The 19,303-nt window shown below is 36.1% G+C and overlaps 1 protein-coding gene across 1 annotated transcript in view; it reads left to right on the top strand.

Annotated features, from left to right (window-relative positions):
* LOC149805056 (uncharacterized) overlaps positions 1–19,303 on the top strand; it is a 374,091-nt gene that overhangs the window by 142,147 nt on the left and 212,641 nt on the right. The window contains exons 42-45 of the mRNA XM_089946913.1: positions 5,919–6,151; positions 9,922–10,102; positions 13,667–13,796; positions 19,075–19,169. Coding sequence (XP_089803039.1) covers positions 5,919–6,151; positions 9,922–10,102; positions 13,667–13,796; positions 19,075–19,169 — 639 coding nt within the window. The remainder of the gene's footprint in view (positions 1–5,918; positions 6,152–9,921; positions 10,103–13,666; positions 13,797–19,074; positions 19,170–19,303) is intronic.

Here is a 19,303-nt window from a genome sequence, read left to right as displayed (position 1 = left end):
TAAGGGGTCTTCTGACTGGAATACCCCTTCCAGCACATCACTACATCCCATTAAGGAAATTCAGTGACCATGTAGCAGTGTGTCACTACCTCCCATGGAGGAGATGCACCACTCATCCCATAGCGAGTTGTTGCCTCCCATTGTGGAGGAGATGCCTATCAGGATGCCTATCTACACATCCCCATAATTCCTTCTCATCGCAAATATCTCCGGTTTTGTTTAGAGCAGGATGTTTTTCAATTCTGGGTCCTACCATTTGAAATTTCTTCCACACCCAGACTTTTTACCTGAGTAATGGGAATGGTGCCAGGTTACCTGAGATCATGTTACTGGGAATACCAATTCTCCAGTATGTCAATGACTGGCTGATCCACAATATTCAAATCCAGTCCCTATATCAGTATCTGTTCCACTGTTGGTAACTCAGCTGGGCCTTTTGCCCATCCTCAAGAAAGTGGAACTCACTCTATCACAAGACTTTGTTTACATGGGGATGAATTTCCTCACAAACCATAACTTAGAGTTCCACTGAATAGGATAGATTTAATCCTAGCCCTGTTAGAGATGCTACAAGCAATAACTTCTTTGTCTGCTTGACTGTACCTATCCCTTCTGGGAACTTTGAACACCACTGCTGACTTGGTTCTATATTAGGACATCTCCATATGCAACATCTACAGTTCCTCCTTCTCTCAAGGTGGAAACCTCACAAAGATTCTCTATCAACAATTGATCTTTCTAGGACCAGCATTTCATCACCATTTACAGTGGTGGATGAATCAGGACAGATTCATGATTGGAGTTCCCATGCATGCACCCAAACCCCACGCATATCTGTTCACTGACGCATCAGATTCCATTTGGGTGCCCATTTAGAACCAGATGGTATAATTCTACAGATACACTGGACCCCGTCCAAATCATCCCTCCACATAAACAACCTAGAAATGAAGGCTGTATGCCTAGCATTGCAAAGGTGCATTGAGAGAGTAATGGGTCAATGTGTCATGGTCTCCTCCAACAACATTTCCATTGTAGCTTATCTCCAACATCAAGGAGGCACACATGCCCCTTCTCTTTGTGAGGAAGTCTGGAACCTCCTGTGCTGGGCCACCTCAGAGAACATAACACTCAGAGTTTGGCATATTCATGGCATAAAGAACATTCTGGCAGACAGTCTTTCCAAAACTGGCAGAGCCATCCTCACAGAATTTACTCTTCACTGCCCTGTACAGAGTCCTTGTTCCTGCTATGGGGAAGACCCCTAGTGGATCTATTTGCAACCAGGCTCAACAACAGACTCCCATTTTACGTGGTCTTCAGTCCTGGATCAAGGAGCTTGGGCAGTGGATACACTCAGTCTCCAGTGGGATCAGCTGTTTGCTTATGCCTTCCCACCCTTACGACTGATTTCTCAAGTGCTGCAAAAAGTCAGAACTTCCACTGCTCGGATCATTCATATAGCCCCTCTGTGGCTCATGGTTCAATGATCTTCCAGTCTTGTGGATCACTTGACCCAGGTCTCTTCCTATCAGGAGGGATCTTCTGTTGTAACACCAGGGATCCCCCCGCCATTGCAACCCACAAATTCTCCACCTTCGCACTTGGCACATCTCATTTTGGGCAGAGTTATCAGTTGCATCATTTGGGCCAGAAGAGCTTCTACATCCAAGGTCTGTGATGCCAGGTTGAGAATCTTCTGTGAATGGTGCAGTAGGAAATGTGTTTATCCAACCTGCCCCTCTCAAGACACAGTAATTGGTTTGAATTTGCACCTTGCTGATCTTATTAAATATTTTGAGCTGCAGAGACTTGTTTCATGCTCTCTTATGCCTAGATGGAATCTTTCTTGTGTTTTATGGTTATTAACCAAAATCCCCCATGAACCATTGAGCGAGGCTTCTTTTCAGGACCTCACTTTCAAGGCTGTATTTCTGCAGTATTGGCACTGGCTGTCTCTGGTTGAATGGGAATTATGATTCAGTTTCCCTCTTTTGTCAAACAGGAGTTTTAGCTAAAAATCAATTACCTTCCATAGCTCCATTACCAATAGAAATCCCCAGTCTCAGTCAGATGTGTGCTACAGATGATACAGATAGATTTTTGTGTCCCATGAGGGCACTCTGTTTCTATCTTAAGGCATCCAAAGGAAAAAGAAAGGGTAGGAAGCACCTTTTCCTCCTCTCAAGGGCTCTGTAGACATTTCAGCTACCACTATTTCATGATGGATTGCCACCACAATCAAAATAGTGTACCAGTCTTTTACTGATCAACATCTTTCTGTTATGAAACTTCAAGCCCATGACGTTCGAGCCCTTGCTACCTGATGGGCCTACCTTAATCAATCCTCCTTGGAGGACATATGAGGCAGCATTTTGGCATGCCCATACAACCTTTTCCTCCTTTTTTCTCTGCTCACTATCACAACAAAGTGTCAGCATCTTTTAATCTGGTTCCCATCATTACGTTACAACATGTTGCACTGAGAAATACCAACCTTCCATAACTTGGACCTTTCCACCAATGGTGAGTGTTTTCCATTTTCTGTTTTTTTTATCAGTTTAACAGAGGATCAGCCAAATCTACTTATTGACAAATTCAGCTATGGGTAAGCTATTACTGCTATTAACACATTAACCCCTGGAAGTTTTTGCCATTTTCGTCTGAAATTTGAGTAGGAAACACATTTTGAAAGCTATTTCTGAATACATCCTAAAACATCAACTTCCAGGTGATCTTCCAATAACATACTGCCTAGTTGTGTTAGAAACATCATTTTTCATTGGCTATTTGGCTCATGCATGAGCAGAAGGGTAAAAGTTGTTTTTTGTTGTTGTTTTTTTTTTGTTTTGTTTTTTTTGCTTAACAGACCCATTATTTTCATATCGAGACCACTCTTTACTCCAAATGCCTATCATATCCTACTTTTTGCAAAGGTTCATCTGTCTGTTTGCAGTTCATACCGGTCTATCTTAGATCTGAGACCAAAAAGTATAAAATCTGGACACAAAATTGGATTCCGACCATGGGCGAATTTTGGGTGGAAAAAAATCGGGTCCAAAAAATGAGGTTTTTCCCTCTGTAGTGCAACTAGAATATCCAGATTATTTGGTATCATTGTAGAGCTACATCTGTCTACCTTTCTATAATACCACCCACGTTAGTGTATCTTACATAACCTTGACACTACAGAGCTCAGCAGTAGGCTATCACCTCCTGCCACTTAAACTCATCACCAGGGGTTAATGTGTTAAAATGTGTGTATGTGGGGGGGGGGGGGTAAAACTAATTTGAATTATGCAGTACTTACACATGGCTATTGTCAAATGCCCTCCTCCCACCCTGCACAAGGAATTGCATCATACTGACAATTCATCACTCTAAGGGAGGCTGTATGCACATCAAATGGATGGCATGTGTTTTGGACATGAAAAAGACAGCTAAACAGTAGCCATGGGTAGGTATTGCAGAAACAAAATTAGTTCACCCCTCAAATACTACATATTGAGTTGTAATTGAAAAGATCACTAGGTAGATTTAATGAGTTCTTACAGAAATTTGTGGAGGTTGTGGAACTCTTCAATCATTTGAGGCACATTTGCTGTATAGATCATTTGTTTCCCATCCTTAAATATATTTGTCTAGTATACATGTGACAGAAACAGGACAACAGATCAGCACATTTCAAAATTGTTATCAGTAGATTAGCTTTTAGACCCGTAAGTTTCTTTATCAACATAAAATCTATGTACTCTAAGGGAATTGAAAACAAACATGTACAACATTTTGCCAATTTTTTTAATATGTAGTCTGAATGATAACAAAAAACCTTGGACTCCTACACATCTGTCCCAGTGGTGGAGGGGGTTTGGACCTGGTTGATAATACTTGTCAATTTTGTATGCTTGCATGAAAATTACTGTACAGTCTCTGAGTGTGGAACTAACTTTAACCAGTTTACTAAATTGATCTGCAGAGATGTCTGGTAAATTGCCGGAAAGTTTGCAGAGCTTCTAATAGTGCCATTTATCAGCTTTTAATCCAGTCTCAAACAAAGTTTTCAACTTCGGTGTGTTTTATACAGAAAAGTTATTGTTTGTATGTGATGGTGCCTGGTGATCTTATTTCTTCTTCCATGTATTATCATAAAATCCATTTTGCATGAAACACACATGCAAATTGAGGACCATTGCTCCTCACCTGCATACACTTAAATTCTTATTTCCAAGCATTGCCAAACTTGTAATATTATTTAACCATTGGGTTCTTTTACACATATTTCAGTATTTTGACTTTAATTTACCAAATAAAGGTTAGAGCTTCCCTTAAACATTTGTTGTAAAAGTTCTAAAATGATCACTCCAGTGTTTCTGCCAAAAACATATTTTGTGCAGTCTTTTCTTTGTATCTTACTTCTGCCAAAGGTCTGCTCATTTTTAAAGAGAGACTCAAAAGCCATCATGGATCACCTTTGATCCCTTTATTACATAAAAATTCTCCAAAAAATATCTCAACTTCAGCTTTAAATTTCCAGTTTGTTGTATGCACATGTATGCAGTTGTTTAACAGTTCTTAATCCTGCTACTTAGCACATATCATTGCACATTTCATTGCTCTGGTGAAACAGTTCTGGTCCCCAAAAGACTGGGTCTGGCTGGTTTCTTTAATGTGTAGAAATAATCTATAAAAAAAACTTTCCTCCAATTTAAAAAAAATATAATATTTTAAATTCTGTAGATTTCAGATTTAAAATGGTTTTGTGCTGTAGGCAGCTTTAATTCCTCCCATCAGTACAATCACATATATGGTATAGTCAGTCCCATAATTCAGGTGATTGGAATGGTCAAGTAGACTCGTTAGTCCATATTCAGGTCAATTTTGATATCTTTACTTTTGTCGCAGGTATGAAGACCAGTCTGTATTACATTGTGCCAAAATATGTAAGAGAGTTACCTTTGATGTGTAATCTTGACATGTTTGAGAGAAAAATAAAACTGATCTTCTCCAGTTCCCATTTAATATGTAACTTGTAAATGAAAATGTATACATCTTTATCTTATTATGTTGTTGTTTGCACTTGAAAATGCATCATCATTATCAACAAATGTAATCTTGGACACCACTTACACCTTCAACTCACCTTATGGTGAATTCTACTATCACGAAAGAAATCTACTGAGTGCTGGGGCCATTTTCAGTACAGAATCACAGTTGACAATGCTTGCATTCAGCATACTGTCCATAGCTGGTTTAGATTGAAGTACTTGTTAGGGCATCAACCAGAGATAAGTATATTTTTTTTTAAATGTCAATCCTTTTTACACAAAGGTATATAACTTCTATAGGTTTTTGGTCAAAATATAAAGGAACCCTTTTTAATAAAAAAAAAATCTTCATACCAACAGACACAGTTAAGGAGAGTAAGGTAACATTTTCATTTTGTAAATTAAAATGAGTTACATGTAAAGTTATATGAATTTCAAAACTCGTACTTGTTTCCTGTGGTTTAGTACATGGTTATGTATGTAATTCAGATGTAATAGGAAAGAATTTTTTAAAAAAAACAACCTTTGATTTTAAAAAATTTTGTTTTCAAAGCCAGTTTGTTGTTGATTCCCTTCAGTATGGGTCATAAGGGAACTTTGACAAAATCAATACCATCCGGAAAAATACATGAAAATATTTTCTTTCTCAAAATTATGGAAACTCTGTTATCATGGGTATCAATTTTTATGACTTTGTAAGAAGAACTACATTTTTGTCTGTATTAAAATTTGTGGATTTGAGAAGACTTCCCATTGTTTCCACAGATGGATTGCTGTTCATTGAGTCTTTAGATTTGTGACTTGCAGCAACAAAGAAATCCAGAAAAATTAGCAATTCACAAAATTAGTGAACTTGTAGTATTTTTTGAATAGGGGATGATCCCCTCAATCGACGAACTCTTGAACACTTTACTGGGTTGAAGAAAGGGAAGCTGGTTGGTCCAATATATCAGACCCTGATGAAAGTCTACACAGCTGGAAACTGTGCCAGGAAGTGCCTGGATCTCCCTGAACAGTTGTGCCTCAGCTTCAACTTTGACTATGGAGCCACTGGACAGTGTGAACTTATGCAAGCCATTGAAGGTCATGACCATAAACTAGCAGAAGTAAGTTTAATTAGCCCTCTTTTTTAATATGTACCCATTTCCAGTTTGAATCTCTTTCTTTAGCTTCAAGTAGATGTTGATTGATAGGATAAATTTTAAATATGTCATGCTTTTGTCTTTTTGTCTCAGTCATGACATGTTTATTGTAAGATTGATGTACTTCCCTGCCTTTGCTATGCTAACCACTAGATGGCCCAGTTTTTTAAAGGTCAAAAACCACTTGTTCCACTGAAAAGTACACATAGATGCAACACTGTTCAGTGGTATGTATGTAGGTACACACACACACACACACACACACACACACACATATATCACATACATTAAAAATAACATGGCATTTAAAGTGTTGGTATAAAGCAATTTGATATTGCAGTACTATTGATATATCAAATTGTGATACGCCATAGCACAGTAATGCACATATATAAACATTCTTGCAAGTGTGCTGTCGATTCTAGGCCTATAGATCAATGATGAATTTACACTCATTGGTCATTAGTGACATATGAAAATAATGATAAAAAATGTTAATAATCCACGTTTTCTAAATGAGTTTAACATGGTACACGTTTTCATTGCAATCCTTTCTGCTTTCCTTTAACCCCTTCTCCCATGCATAAGGGACAAAATACACAGAAATCTGAAGTGAGAGAGAAAAAGGATTTGGGCAGGATGAAAACCTTGAAACTGAACCTACACCAAGTATGCTACAAGAATATGGTTTGTTGTAATGGTATTTGTCACTTTCCTTGGGATTTATCAATAGTGTTTACATACTCAATGATACAAAGTTGCATTAGCCTGTTGACACTATATGGTAAATTCCTTGGTTACGAGGCACACATACTGTAATGTATTTAGGCTTTGTTATTGTTGTTGTAGTTGTTGTCATTGTTGTTTCTTAAACTATTATAATGTTGTAAGCATCGATTATTATTAATTAAATATGAAAATGTCCAAAGGCCGCCAACCCCCCCCCTCTGGACCTTCGTAGCAAGATACAGATGAAAATCCATGAAAAGACAAGCATAGAGAATTTTCACTTGTGTCATATGACGATGTCTGTGAACCTGTGAATGATGGTAAATGTTAATTCAAGCCAATCAAAGGAAGAGAGACAGAGAAAGAGAAACAATTTTATGGTCGGAAGTAATGTTAATTAAGATAGAATAATGACTTGGATCAACTGTAAATAAATTACAATATTTTAATTACCTCTTGTTGGTTCATCATTTTGCTTTGTTTCTATTCCACACTAATTTCCATGCGCTGAGACATAAATGGCTCAGCGTTCAATGTTCAAGAAGCTATCCAATTGTTTGTAGTGTTCTACTTTCTTCATTAAAACCATCTTTCATGTTTAAATCATAAGTGTGTTTCATACAGATTTAATCAATGCGAATAAAAATAGAAACTCAAAAAAGAAAACAATCAACTTATCAATATGCAAAGGTGACTGTGAATAGCCACAAAAGGCATAGAACTACATTTTGTAGTGTACACACTCGGCAGGGATATGAGGAGTTCATTTACTCAGTCAATGCACAGTTGCCTGTAGTCAATCTTAATGCTGTTCAAAGGGCAAATATGTGTATTTGCATGTAATATAAATAAAATATATGTATAATTTGAATGCTGTATCAATGATATACCACTTGCAGAAATTTTTCTTGAAAAAGGTATATGTTGTTGTTGTTGTTGTTGTTGGGTTTAACGCCATTTTTCAGCACGCGATTGGCTATACATGGCGGCCAGTATTAATGGTGGAGGAAGAACCCGGGAAAACCCGGGAAAGAATCACCGATCCACGAGAAGCTACTGGCAAGCTTTCTCACATACCCACATTAGCCGAATCCGAGACTCGAACCCACGCAGACAGCGGTGAGGTGGCAGTGATCCGTAACGAAGAACGCTTTAGACCACTCGGCCACTCGGGGCCCCAAAAAAGGTATACATCTCATAGTATATCATTGATACAGTGTACATATTTCATATATATATGTATGTATGTATGTAGTTGTTGAATATCACATGAATTCTTTATTAAGATCTAAACTTGACTGTGGCTCATTTCTGTAAGGATTAACTTGTAAATCTTACCTGGAGATGCTTAGATACACATTCAAGCACTTAGATTCTCTCTGGTGCATTTATAACTTCTTCTTCAGAAAGCCTCTTTGGTGAGGCAAATTAACCACTTTTATCTCAGATGAATGAATTTGCTCTTATGTATATTCTAAAACCAGACTTGTGTACATGTCACCAACTGCAATTGTATTGGCATAGTAATCAAAATCTGTTACAATTAGCCATTCTTTCTTTAAAGGATTAACAGCAACCATGGCCCACCTGCACAGACTTGTTATGAGAAACCACCATTCTTGAGTAACCACTTCTTGGGCAACCACATATTGTTACCAGAAGTGGTCTCTCAAGACAGGTTACACTGCACTACCAAGCTATCCTCTAATCCATTTAATCCCACATATGTTGTTTTTAGGCCCCAATACCTAACCAAGTAAACTCAATAACCAAATTTGTATTCTTCATTTTGACACACAAATTCAGCCTTATCTTTTAAGCTGCAAAATCAGTCTTGCCAATACTGCTAAATATCTGTTCCTATATCATCAACTATCCCAGATAATATTTGACCTTTGCTAAGTCAGAAAAGTCCTTTACCTATTCTTTCACTTTTCAGAGTAAACTTAGCAAAATAAGAGCATCCTATCATGGTCATTTGTCTCTGAACACAGATGGTTCAAAAGATAGAGGCAAGGTTGAAGTTACCATTGCAGCACTTCATTACACTTTCACAAACCAATTACTGGATGAAGCCTTCCATTTAACTAAATGAATTGTAGCCATACTAATATTTCTACAACATGAAACTTTTCAAAACACAAAATTCATCTGTTTAGATTTGCATTCCAGATTGAAAGCATTGCAAAACTTTAACTTGAACAGTCTTATATCTCTGATCTTATGGAAAAAAGAGAAACCTGATTTACTCATATAATCTGGAAAAAGTATTATGTACAGTCACATTAGTATTAAGGGCAATGTGAGAGGAAATAAAGCAGCCAAAACTGCCATACAATTTTCTGAAGGGAGGATTCTTTGTACTTGCTTCAAATATTACCATGTTTTGCATATGGCAAAATATGTCAAATAAAAACTTCAAAACAAGCTTTCTTCTTGTATATCAATCTCACCATTGGAGAGTGGCTTCCTTCATGTAGAATAAGTATGAATATAGGTGATATTGTACAAACCATGTTTAGGACACAAATATGAATCTCAGCCAGAGTGTATACCTTGCCAGTGTCCACTGACAGGTAAACATTTTCTTTTCAAGTGCATTGACTTGTACCCTGCATTTTTTTATGTGAACTCAGATAAGGAACTTGATGATGATCTAGCATTTAAGAAACGCTTCTCATTTTTTAAGGAATTCAGTTTACATGAAAAAGAAATTGACCCATTGTTTTAAGAATTTTATATTTTTTACCTTCATCTCATTTTATATACATTTTACAGAATTTTAACATTTGTACCTTTTATCTTTTATCTTGTAGTAATTCATGCTTACATTCTTTTTGGAATGGTTCAGCATCCTAATGTTTTTTATACAAATTTTTACCTTGTTAAAACTTTACCTTTAATTGGGACCATATAGCTATTATTGTGCAGACATACCATTAAATCTAAACACAAACATACCTGACGATGCAAATTAACCATGGCACAATTTTCCCATTATTCAGTTTGGACTATTCTACCACTTTGAAAGACTTGGTATTGGCCATGCCGTGGAGTTCCACTTTGAGCTGAACTTGGATCACAATGGACTGTATTTCTTCAACCTGGACATGAAGAACACTCTGGGATATAGAAACATAATATCAACACAAGGAATACTTGTGGACTTGACACCTCCAGAGCCAGGTATCTCATACCAGTAGTTGTAAAACTATCTGTATACAGAAAAATTGAACACAAATACACTACTTGTACTTCAGATATGATACTTAATTTAAATAAATGATAGAAAATTATAGAATAAATTGGTGTGAAGTAGTTTAAATTTAGATATTTAAATAGTTGAACATTGAGTGTTAGATTAAAGTCATTTTTCAAAATGGGTTATGTTCTAAATACTATTCAGCCCACACAAACATGTACATGCAAGTTTGTAAGTTTGTAATGCAGGCCTTGCACAAACATGGCAAGAAAATCTTAAATCACCCACCACACAAATTTTAAAAACAAATTTTCCTGGAAAATTTATAGAGAAATTCATATCCCAAGGATGAGCCTCTAATTTTCAGTTATGACCCTGTGGTCTTACAATAAGTAATAGAAAAGAGTGAGAAGCAACAAGCTTTGTAAAATTCAACAAATAATCTATTTCCCTAAATTACAAAGTGAAACTTAAAAAACAGGAACTTACAGTATTGTGAATTAAATCCCAAATAATCCTAGAATTACAGACACAAGTCCTAATGATTAAAGTTCAGAATAAACTTTAGTGGAAAGCCAAATTAAATCCAGCTCTGGAAGTGTTGATGTGTATGTGATGACCCATGTATTGATTATGTGCCAACAGTATTTTGTTGAATCACAATAATGCAACCCAAGAATATATCCTTATTTGAAATTTCACTATAAATTCAAGTCACTATTTCCAAGAAATGTTCATTTTGAGGAGTACTTTTTATTTCCAGAGAAGAATCACTTGAATTTAATAATTTGAATCAATAAATTCCAGCCCAAATGAATTACTGGACACAACAATAATACAAGTGATTCTGCTCAGACCTCAAAGCATAAATAATTAATTTTCCAGTAACAAGATTATATAGCCTTCTACCTGACCTTGGGTCACAATTTGCATTTTCTAAAAGAAACTATTATCTAATGGAAAGTTTCCTTCTGGAAGGCTCAAAATGTTTACAAGATAAAATCTTCATTATAATTAGAAGTCTATTTCTAAAATTATAATATAAAATGTAGTAAACAACAGGTAGACATGGCAATTCATGGGAAATTTCAAAAGTTCTAGGCTCAGATTGACATAAGCATGTTTACGAAACAAAACTCAATGATTCAGGTCAGGTAGAATATGAACTTGATTTTGGACAAGGTCAAGTCCAACATACAATGTTACATTATCAATAGCATATAATGAAATAAATTTTTTTAAAAAAAATCCTGACAAACAGTGCAAATTAAATATACATAACACTCTGTCAGCAAGGAGTTCTGAAATTTAGTTTGGGCTTGCTCACTTTGCAGATGGTTTATCCTTCCCAGAATTACACTTGTATAAACCTATTTCAACTTCTGAAATAATTATGTTTTGCATTTTAGATATGGAGTAAAGTTTGATTTTTAAAAAATGTTGCCACTGATCATAAACTTGCAAATAACCATTAATAAAGATGACTTTAACATTCTCATTCAAAGCACATGACTTCAGCAAGCCAATTGAAAATTGCCCATCTCAGAGGTAGCTATGATGGTATCCAAGTAAACTGTTTAAACTTTACATCAGAATGCCATGGAACACAAAATTAAGGGGGGCCCCGAGTGGCCGAGTGGTCTAAAGTGCTGTCTGTTACGGATCACTGCCATCTCACCTCGGTCTGCGTGGGTTTGAGTCTCAGATTTGGCCAATGTGGGTATGTGAGAAAGCTTGCCGGTAGCTTCTCGTGGGTCGGTGGTTCTTTCCAGAGTTTTCCCGGGTTCTTCCTCCACCAATAATACTGGCCACCATGTATAGCCATGTGCTGAAAAATGGCGTTAAACCCTACAACAACAACAACAACAACAAAATTAAAGAGAATGATGTTAACATTTCATTGTTCATATTGTGCTTATTTACTGTTTATATTATTGGTATATTAATTCCTGTGATTATGTGGAAAATAAAAGAGTGGACAAGTCTCAGAATTGCTTTTGAGACAAACCTACTGATGGTGAAATGATTTACAATCAAGATCAAATATACACCATTTAAAACAAACTAGTTCTGCAAAGTAAAGAACCTACAATAATGAGAAAATAATATGAACCGTAACTTAACTGATTTAGCAAACGACAAACAAAATATGATTCTTTGGCCGGGCATTGATTGCATTTTGATGCCATATCAAACAGCTTAAATAACAATACAGACTGGATGGCAAAAATCGCTAAATTAAAGACTACTAATAAATTTCTGGATTTGATACACCATATTTCAGAAAGGTCAGAGAATTTATTTCTCAAATATACATGAGAAATTTTTAAATGAAGCACACATGGTCAGATTTGGAAATGAATGTTCACATGAACTTCCAAGCATAGGAACTTATTTTCACTTGTTCTTGATTTGCTGTATCTGAGCAGATGCCATAGAATTCCTTAATACTTATAATGGAATTTGTTAGCACAAGAATTCATTCCAATGCCCATATCTGTTACAGAATAGAATCTATAGAAAATCTAGATAGCAAACTAAACAGTTATGGGTAAAGAATAGCATGAAAAGGCAAAAGCAATCCACACATGAAAGGCAAAAACATTTATTCAGAACAGATAACAAATGATACAGACTCCTAGATTAAGTGATATTTCATTCCTTAATGGTTGATATGGAATGATTTTGACACGCTGCATATATAAATAATTATACATGGAACACTTTACATATGGATGCAATATATATATATATATATATATATATATATATATATATATATATATATATATATATATATATATATATATATATATATATATATATATATATATATATATATATCCTCCTAATATGTATTACCTGTTGGAAACTTTGCAGTTGTCTTCTTTCCCTTTGGTACATGTCTCTGATCTGAGATAGGGGTGTCATTTATTTACTCATACCTCTGAGGTACAGTGGAGGGGGAAAAGGTCAGATATACAAAGATTTTAATTAGGATTATATTTTCATATTTTTCTGGACAAACATCATATATGCAGTCATAGCAGGATGATGCATCATCTATCTAATGGATTCTGCATTATGAGCATTAAGTCACAGTCTGTGTTAGGGTTTGGAAAATGCAATGAAAAGCATATGGATTAGGAATGGCAAGCCATAACACTTGCTGTACTATAAAAATTTGGATCTTATGTCATATTTTGGTTTTCATTCATGTGTACTACTACTTTTTCAGTCACACAAATATTTAAACACACATAATTAAGAAATGATGATGGAAATCAATAAAAATAACTCCTAAAATCAGTGGAAATGGAAGCTATTGGAAACACCATAAATATTCTGAAACATAAATAGTCATGGCATGATTATGGCTTTCTTGGGAGTTAACTTCAAAATTCTTTTGGCATTTTTTGCAGCTTTCTCATTATAAGCTGGCTGCCAGCTAAATTACCATTTAGCCTTCTACTGTTCAGATTCAGCCAGCTACTATAATTGATAATGTAAATGCTGCATTTAGTAAAATCCAGATATTCATTTTTCAGGAGAAGGCTTGATTCAGAATGCTGCTGAGGACAGGCTGGAGAAAATACCCTGTCTTGACAGTATTCCAGATGACCGTAGAGACTGGGAAGTGCGCTGTGTAGGTGTGCACAAATCAGTTCTGAATCACAGGTAATTGATTTCAGTATAAAATGGGTTTCCCCAAAGCTAAATCATTTTATATTGTTTTTGTTTCTGCAATATGAACCTTGGCCAGAGTACATATTCTGCAAGAGTCCAATGACAGTGGATCACGTTTTTGGTCAAATGTATGAACTTCCACCCCACGAGAAAGAAATATTTTGATGTGAACTCAGTTAAGGAACATTCTAAGGGAGGTGGTTTTATATAGCAAAATTTGTCCCTATATCTTATGAATTTTACAGTTTTAAATTTATTTTTTTAATATAAATACCTTTTGAAGAATGTTAACATCAATGCCTTTCATCTTTTATCTTGTTAGAAGGGATTTTACAAAAACTAAACTGGCACTATGTGCAAAAACTGGTTGGATCCTGCCCACATGAGGCAGAAAACATGGCCTCAGTGGTATTGCCAGCTTAAAACCAAGCAAATGAGCCAGTTGAAGAATCTACCTGATTGCTGAAAAGATCTGACTATTCTACAAAAATCCTTTCATAAATTTAGAAGTCTACACAGTATAGAAACTGGAAACCACCTGATACAGTGAATGGGAATCCTCCAATAAGTCCTGTTCTTAAACTGCTTTCATAAATATGTTTGCCACAATAATACAACAAACTGCTGACTTAAACACAAATATTCACTGAATAAGTCTTTTACTTAGAGAACATGACCCAACATCTGTCTGCCATAAGAAGACAATTTTTAAAACAAAACAATAGAGTTCATATCAAAGATTGAATAACTTATCTCAACTTTTTAAGACTTGCTGATAAAACTACTGGAGGTGCATCCATCATTATAAGTGATAAAACTCTATAAAGCCAGATTAAACTCAATACCTCATTACTAGCTATAGCTGTTTGTGTATCCATACAAAAAACTCATATGGTATATATTGTTTAATATATCTTCCTTCAAGTTCTCCAATCAATCTGTCTGATCTTGATTATCCTATTCAACAGTGCCTTTTGTTGTATTTTGCAACTTAATGACTGCATTACACTTTGGGGCTGCAAAGATTTCATTGAGAGTAAATGAAAATGCTGCTATTGCATAACTTACTCCAATTTGGATGGACCATTCCATTGACTGTGTGTGTGTGATGAGAATTCATCTTCCCGTAAGGTGATTTTCAAGAAAAACTAGAATCTAACCCATGACTCTGGCCCATGCACAGTAGCCCACATTTTTTTCTGGTCATAGACATTTTTACAACTGCTGAAAGTAAGAAAATTGCCATCACTTCAAGTCATACATTGCAAACATTTTCATTACGTGCATCATTGTTACCATGTGAAATTATCTTCCAATCAACTATTATTTTGTTGCAATGAGCTTGTCAAGACCTATTGTCATTTTTGGTTACTGTTTTTGATAACCTTGCATTGGGGCTGCTCCATCACAGTGATCTAAAATTAACAGTCATTGTGTTTTAGAATTATTTTATTCCTTTTTCTCACTCAGGTAGGTATTTAATTATTCCTATCCTTGTCAGTTTTTACTGTTGTATTGATTCTGTTGTATTGTTTTAATAGAGTAAAGACTAATTGGAATTCATATTTCATTTATCTGACTTTTGCTATGCCTGTTACTCCGACTTTAGTGATTGCATTCATAAAAGTTAGTTTATGATAGTATTCCTTATTATTATTACTTTCTTATTAACATCTTATCAAGCTGAGCTTTTCCTGAATTTTGTCTCCAATTTATTCCTTCCAGCAGTGTCAGTTCAGAGTGTTGAGCAGTATGGGTACAAGAAAGCTTCCTGGGATACATACCCCATCTGCCTTGTACTGTAAAAGGACATTTGGTTGTCCTTTTTGTAGTCTGTGGACAGATGAGGTCTGGGACATTGCTGAAAGTAGGCTAACTTACAAAAAGGGAGGAAGAAAGGGCCTTCCACTTCTTCCTCAGATTTTTTTCTTCTCTGTCACTTAGTCCCTCAATCTCTGTGCAGGATTGGGAAAGTCTCTTTGAAGACATGGCCCCCCTCTCTCAAGGGAGGATATAACATGTGTCATGCCCTCCCATGAGGGAAGGGCAGCACCTTCTCCAATTTTGTAAGTCTTCAAGCAGTTGAACCGCTTTTGTCCCATAGGTCTGAGAGTGAGTTGCACCCTCCCTTATGGGAGGAGCAGACCCTGTTCAGTCCTGTAAGGCTAAAAATTAATAATTTCCCTCCCCCATAAAGGAGGAGAAGAACCTACTTCAGTCCTACTGGCACACATATTGGTGTTGGCTGCATGCAAGTCAAAAGCAACAGCACTCTTTTAGTCCCTGAGCCCTGTTGTTTGCAATAGGATCGAGGCTTCCAGAAAAGAGAGAGCTTGGTACTAGTAGATAAGAGCTAAGGAAATGCATTCCTGTGGATCAGTCACTTTACAAGTCAATGACCAGTGACCAGGACCCAGGACCCAGCCTGTGAATACAGGTCACTTGAGCTGTCTTGTTATGAGGAAATGAATCAGGTCAAGACCCCATTCCAGGCTACCATTGAATTCTGCTAGGGATTGGGAATCAGTATACAGACACCAGATTGTGGAAAGGTATTTGATCAGTACACACACACCATTGTCCTATAATTCCACTAAATCCCTATGGGATGTGGCACCTTCCACCACTGGGAAATGGTTGATCCTTCCCATGCATGCAGCCATGCACTTGTGTGTTTTGGCACCATGGTAGAGAAATCAATATTATGGTTCATGGCCCAACATGGCCCTCCAATGCAAAAACTCACACTATTGTCAAGGAGCTTTCCCAGATTTTAGTAAAGGCAGAGAGTTTCCTAGACTGGGTGAGGGTTTTCTCTCTTCCCTACCACCCATCATTACAATAGACCTCAGATCCTGACAGCTATTTACAGAGTTCACACCACTTCCTAGCCCCTTAAACCTCCCATGTTGGATGTTGGAGCCATATCACTAGTAGATACATGTGTATTTCCATTGGTGACCTGGGCTCACCTACTAATTAAAACACTGGAGGTCTTGGAACTAAAAGCTAGGTCAATATTTACTATAGCCTTGCATGCCAGTCTTTTTTCTGCAGCCTCTTTCAGCCTGCTGAAGTTGTAATCGTTGTTGCTAGATGCCCTTCAACATTTTGTTGAAGGCAGTGGCCCAGACATATAGGTATCCATATCCATACCCATGGTTTCTGTCTACAGAATTTCTCCACCACTGCAAGGGTATTGCTGTGGACACATACAAGGTCTTATTGGAGCACAGTAAAAACCTTCTGAGGGCTGCTAGAAGCAGAAACCCTTTTCTGAGGAGTCATCCTCTCCATGGTTTTTCAGGATTTGAGAAACTAGCAACACCAATTTTCATCTGTTCCTGGCCTGTCAAAACTGGCCAAGTAGCAGAATCATCCTAAGTGGCCATAAAATTTGTCAGTGAATTCCTTCAAAGCCATGCAGCTCCAATTCAGGCAAGTATCCAATTCAGAGCTCCCCCAATTGTTTGTCCCAAGAAGGCTCAGGGAGGAACTTTGCAGGCCCTTCACCCTTTCATTAGGAAAGGGGCAGACAGCCCTAGGGACTTGCTCCCTCTTCTGCAGTGTTCCTTATACATCAGTTTCTGAAGGTGACAGGCTAAACCTTTCATTTGACAGGTTTGGTTAGGTATCATGAAAAAGGGGTGAGTCCTCTGTATCATAAAAGGATGATATCAACTTTGGATCTTGCTCCAGTAGTAAGGACCTTTGTGTGCTTCCACAAGTTCAATCTGGTGTGATTAAGGGAAGATGTACACTCCCTTCCACTACTGGATTTTCCTGGTGCAGAAAAAAGGGGGAAAGTTTAAACTAATTACCAACCTGCCTTTGTTAAACAAGATTTTGAGGAGGAACCTGTAGAAAATAATTGCAATAAGAATTTTATTCAAAAGATTTTGACAAACTAGGCACATATATACATTCTACAAATTCTTTGAGAATCCAACAACTTAACCAGTAAGGTCAGATTGTGAATAAGGCTGATGAAATAGCAAACATATTTAATGAATTTTGTGTCAGGATAGCTTCCAAAGTTCTGAAGTTCTTGAAAACTATTGAGACAATGAGAAAAACAGGCCAACATAATATTGGACCATGTCTTCTGATAGCTGCTGCAAATATAATATTCGACAGTGTATGTACATGTGCAGTCTACTCAGTGTTTCCCAAGACATGGATATTGGTAAAAGTTTCCACCATTCATAAGTCGGCAAAGAAGATATCAGTAACTACAGGTCCATATCTATCTTACCAATTCTGTCAAGTCTTAGCATGTTCATGACATTCTTATGACACATGAACAACGTGTAATTATGACACCAAAACCAAACATGGTTTAGAAAATGCCACTCCTGTCAGAATTTGTAGTCTCTATGGTAAATAAGGAGATTACTGCCTTACATTGGGAAAATTAGTTGGATCTCTGCTAGATGATCTTTGAAAAGTTTTTTTTACCTTGTTGACCATCATGTTCTTATCAAATAACTGAACATATAATAATAATAATAATGATGACTTTATTTAAAGAAGCTCATATGGTCAGCTGACCAATCTTCCTTGGGATCTTCTACAGTTATATATATATATATATATATATATATATATATATATATATATATATATATATATATATATATATATATATATATATATATATATAAATAAAATGTACAATTTTTACAATAAATAAATAAATGCTAATAAAAGGTAGATAATTGATCTACTGCTACAGTAAAATATGCACAAGGCTAAGGATAATTAAATAGAGGATTCAGACAAAGAGTACAAGTAAATATGTGTAAAACATTATAAGCAAGTACATGATATAACAATGTTTTAAAGAGTTTTCGTACTGAATTAAACTCATACAAATGATTGTTTCATATATAACATATGTAACAATGTGACAATTTCATGACAGATTGGTTTACATCCTGTCTAACATAGAGAACACAGTGTCTCAAATAAATATAGTTTTCCTCTAGAAAAGTTAGTTACATGTGGAGTACCACAGTGATCAATCCTAGGGCCACTTTATTTCTCCTCATCCCCTTTAAAAAATGATCTGCGACTGAAATTTAATACTGATGACATTTTCAACAACAAAAGCACAATTAATCCTTTCTGAAAGAGATGATGAGAAGGCAGATAAGCAACTTTTCTAAAAACATCTTTTTCAAAGACATATTTGCAAGAAAAACATTTATTATTATAGTAACATAATTTAGACACATAAGTCTACTTATAAATTCATAATCATTTACAGAATTATCATTGATGGACCTGGATCTAGAACAGTGTTTAATGGGGATGTAATCCTTACAGACCTACGCTACACTAGAAACAACAACTTTATATCAGGTAAAAATAATTGAGCATATGCGTGCGTCTTTTTGTGATGGTGGGTGTGTATATATGTTTGTATAAATACATGAAGGAAAATAAAAATCAACCAGTAAGCTTTGCCATCTGATGAAAGTGTCAACATACATTTA

Source organism: Sinohyriopsis cumingii, chromosome 2 (genome assembly GCF_028554795.1).
Source record: "Sinohyriopsis cumingii isolate HCF-2022 chromosome 2, ASM2855479v2, whole genome shotgun sequence".
In the NCBI taxonomy this organism is placed as follows: Eukaryota; Metazoa; Mollusca; class Bivalvia; order Unionida; family Unionidae; genus Sinohyriopsis; species Sinohyriopsis cumingii.
This window is presented reverse-complemented; position numbering and strand designations above follow the sequence as displayed.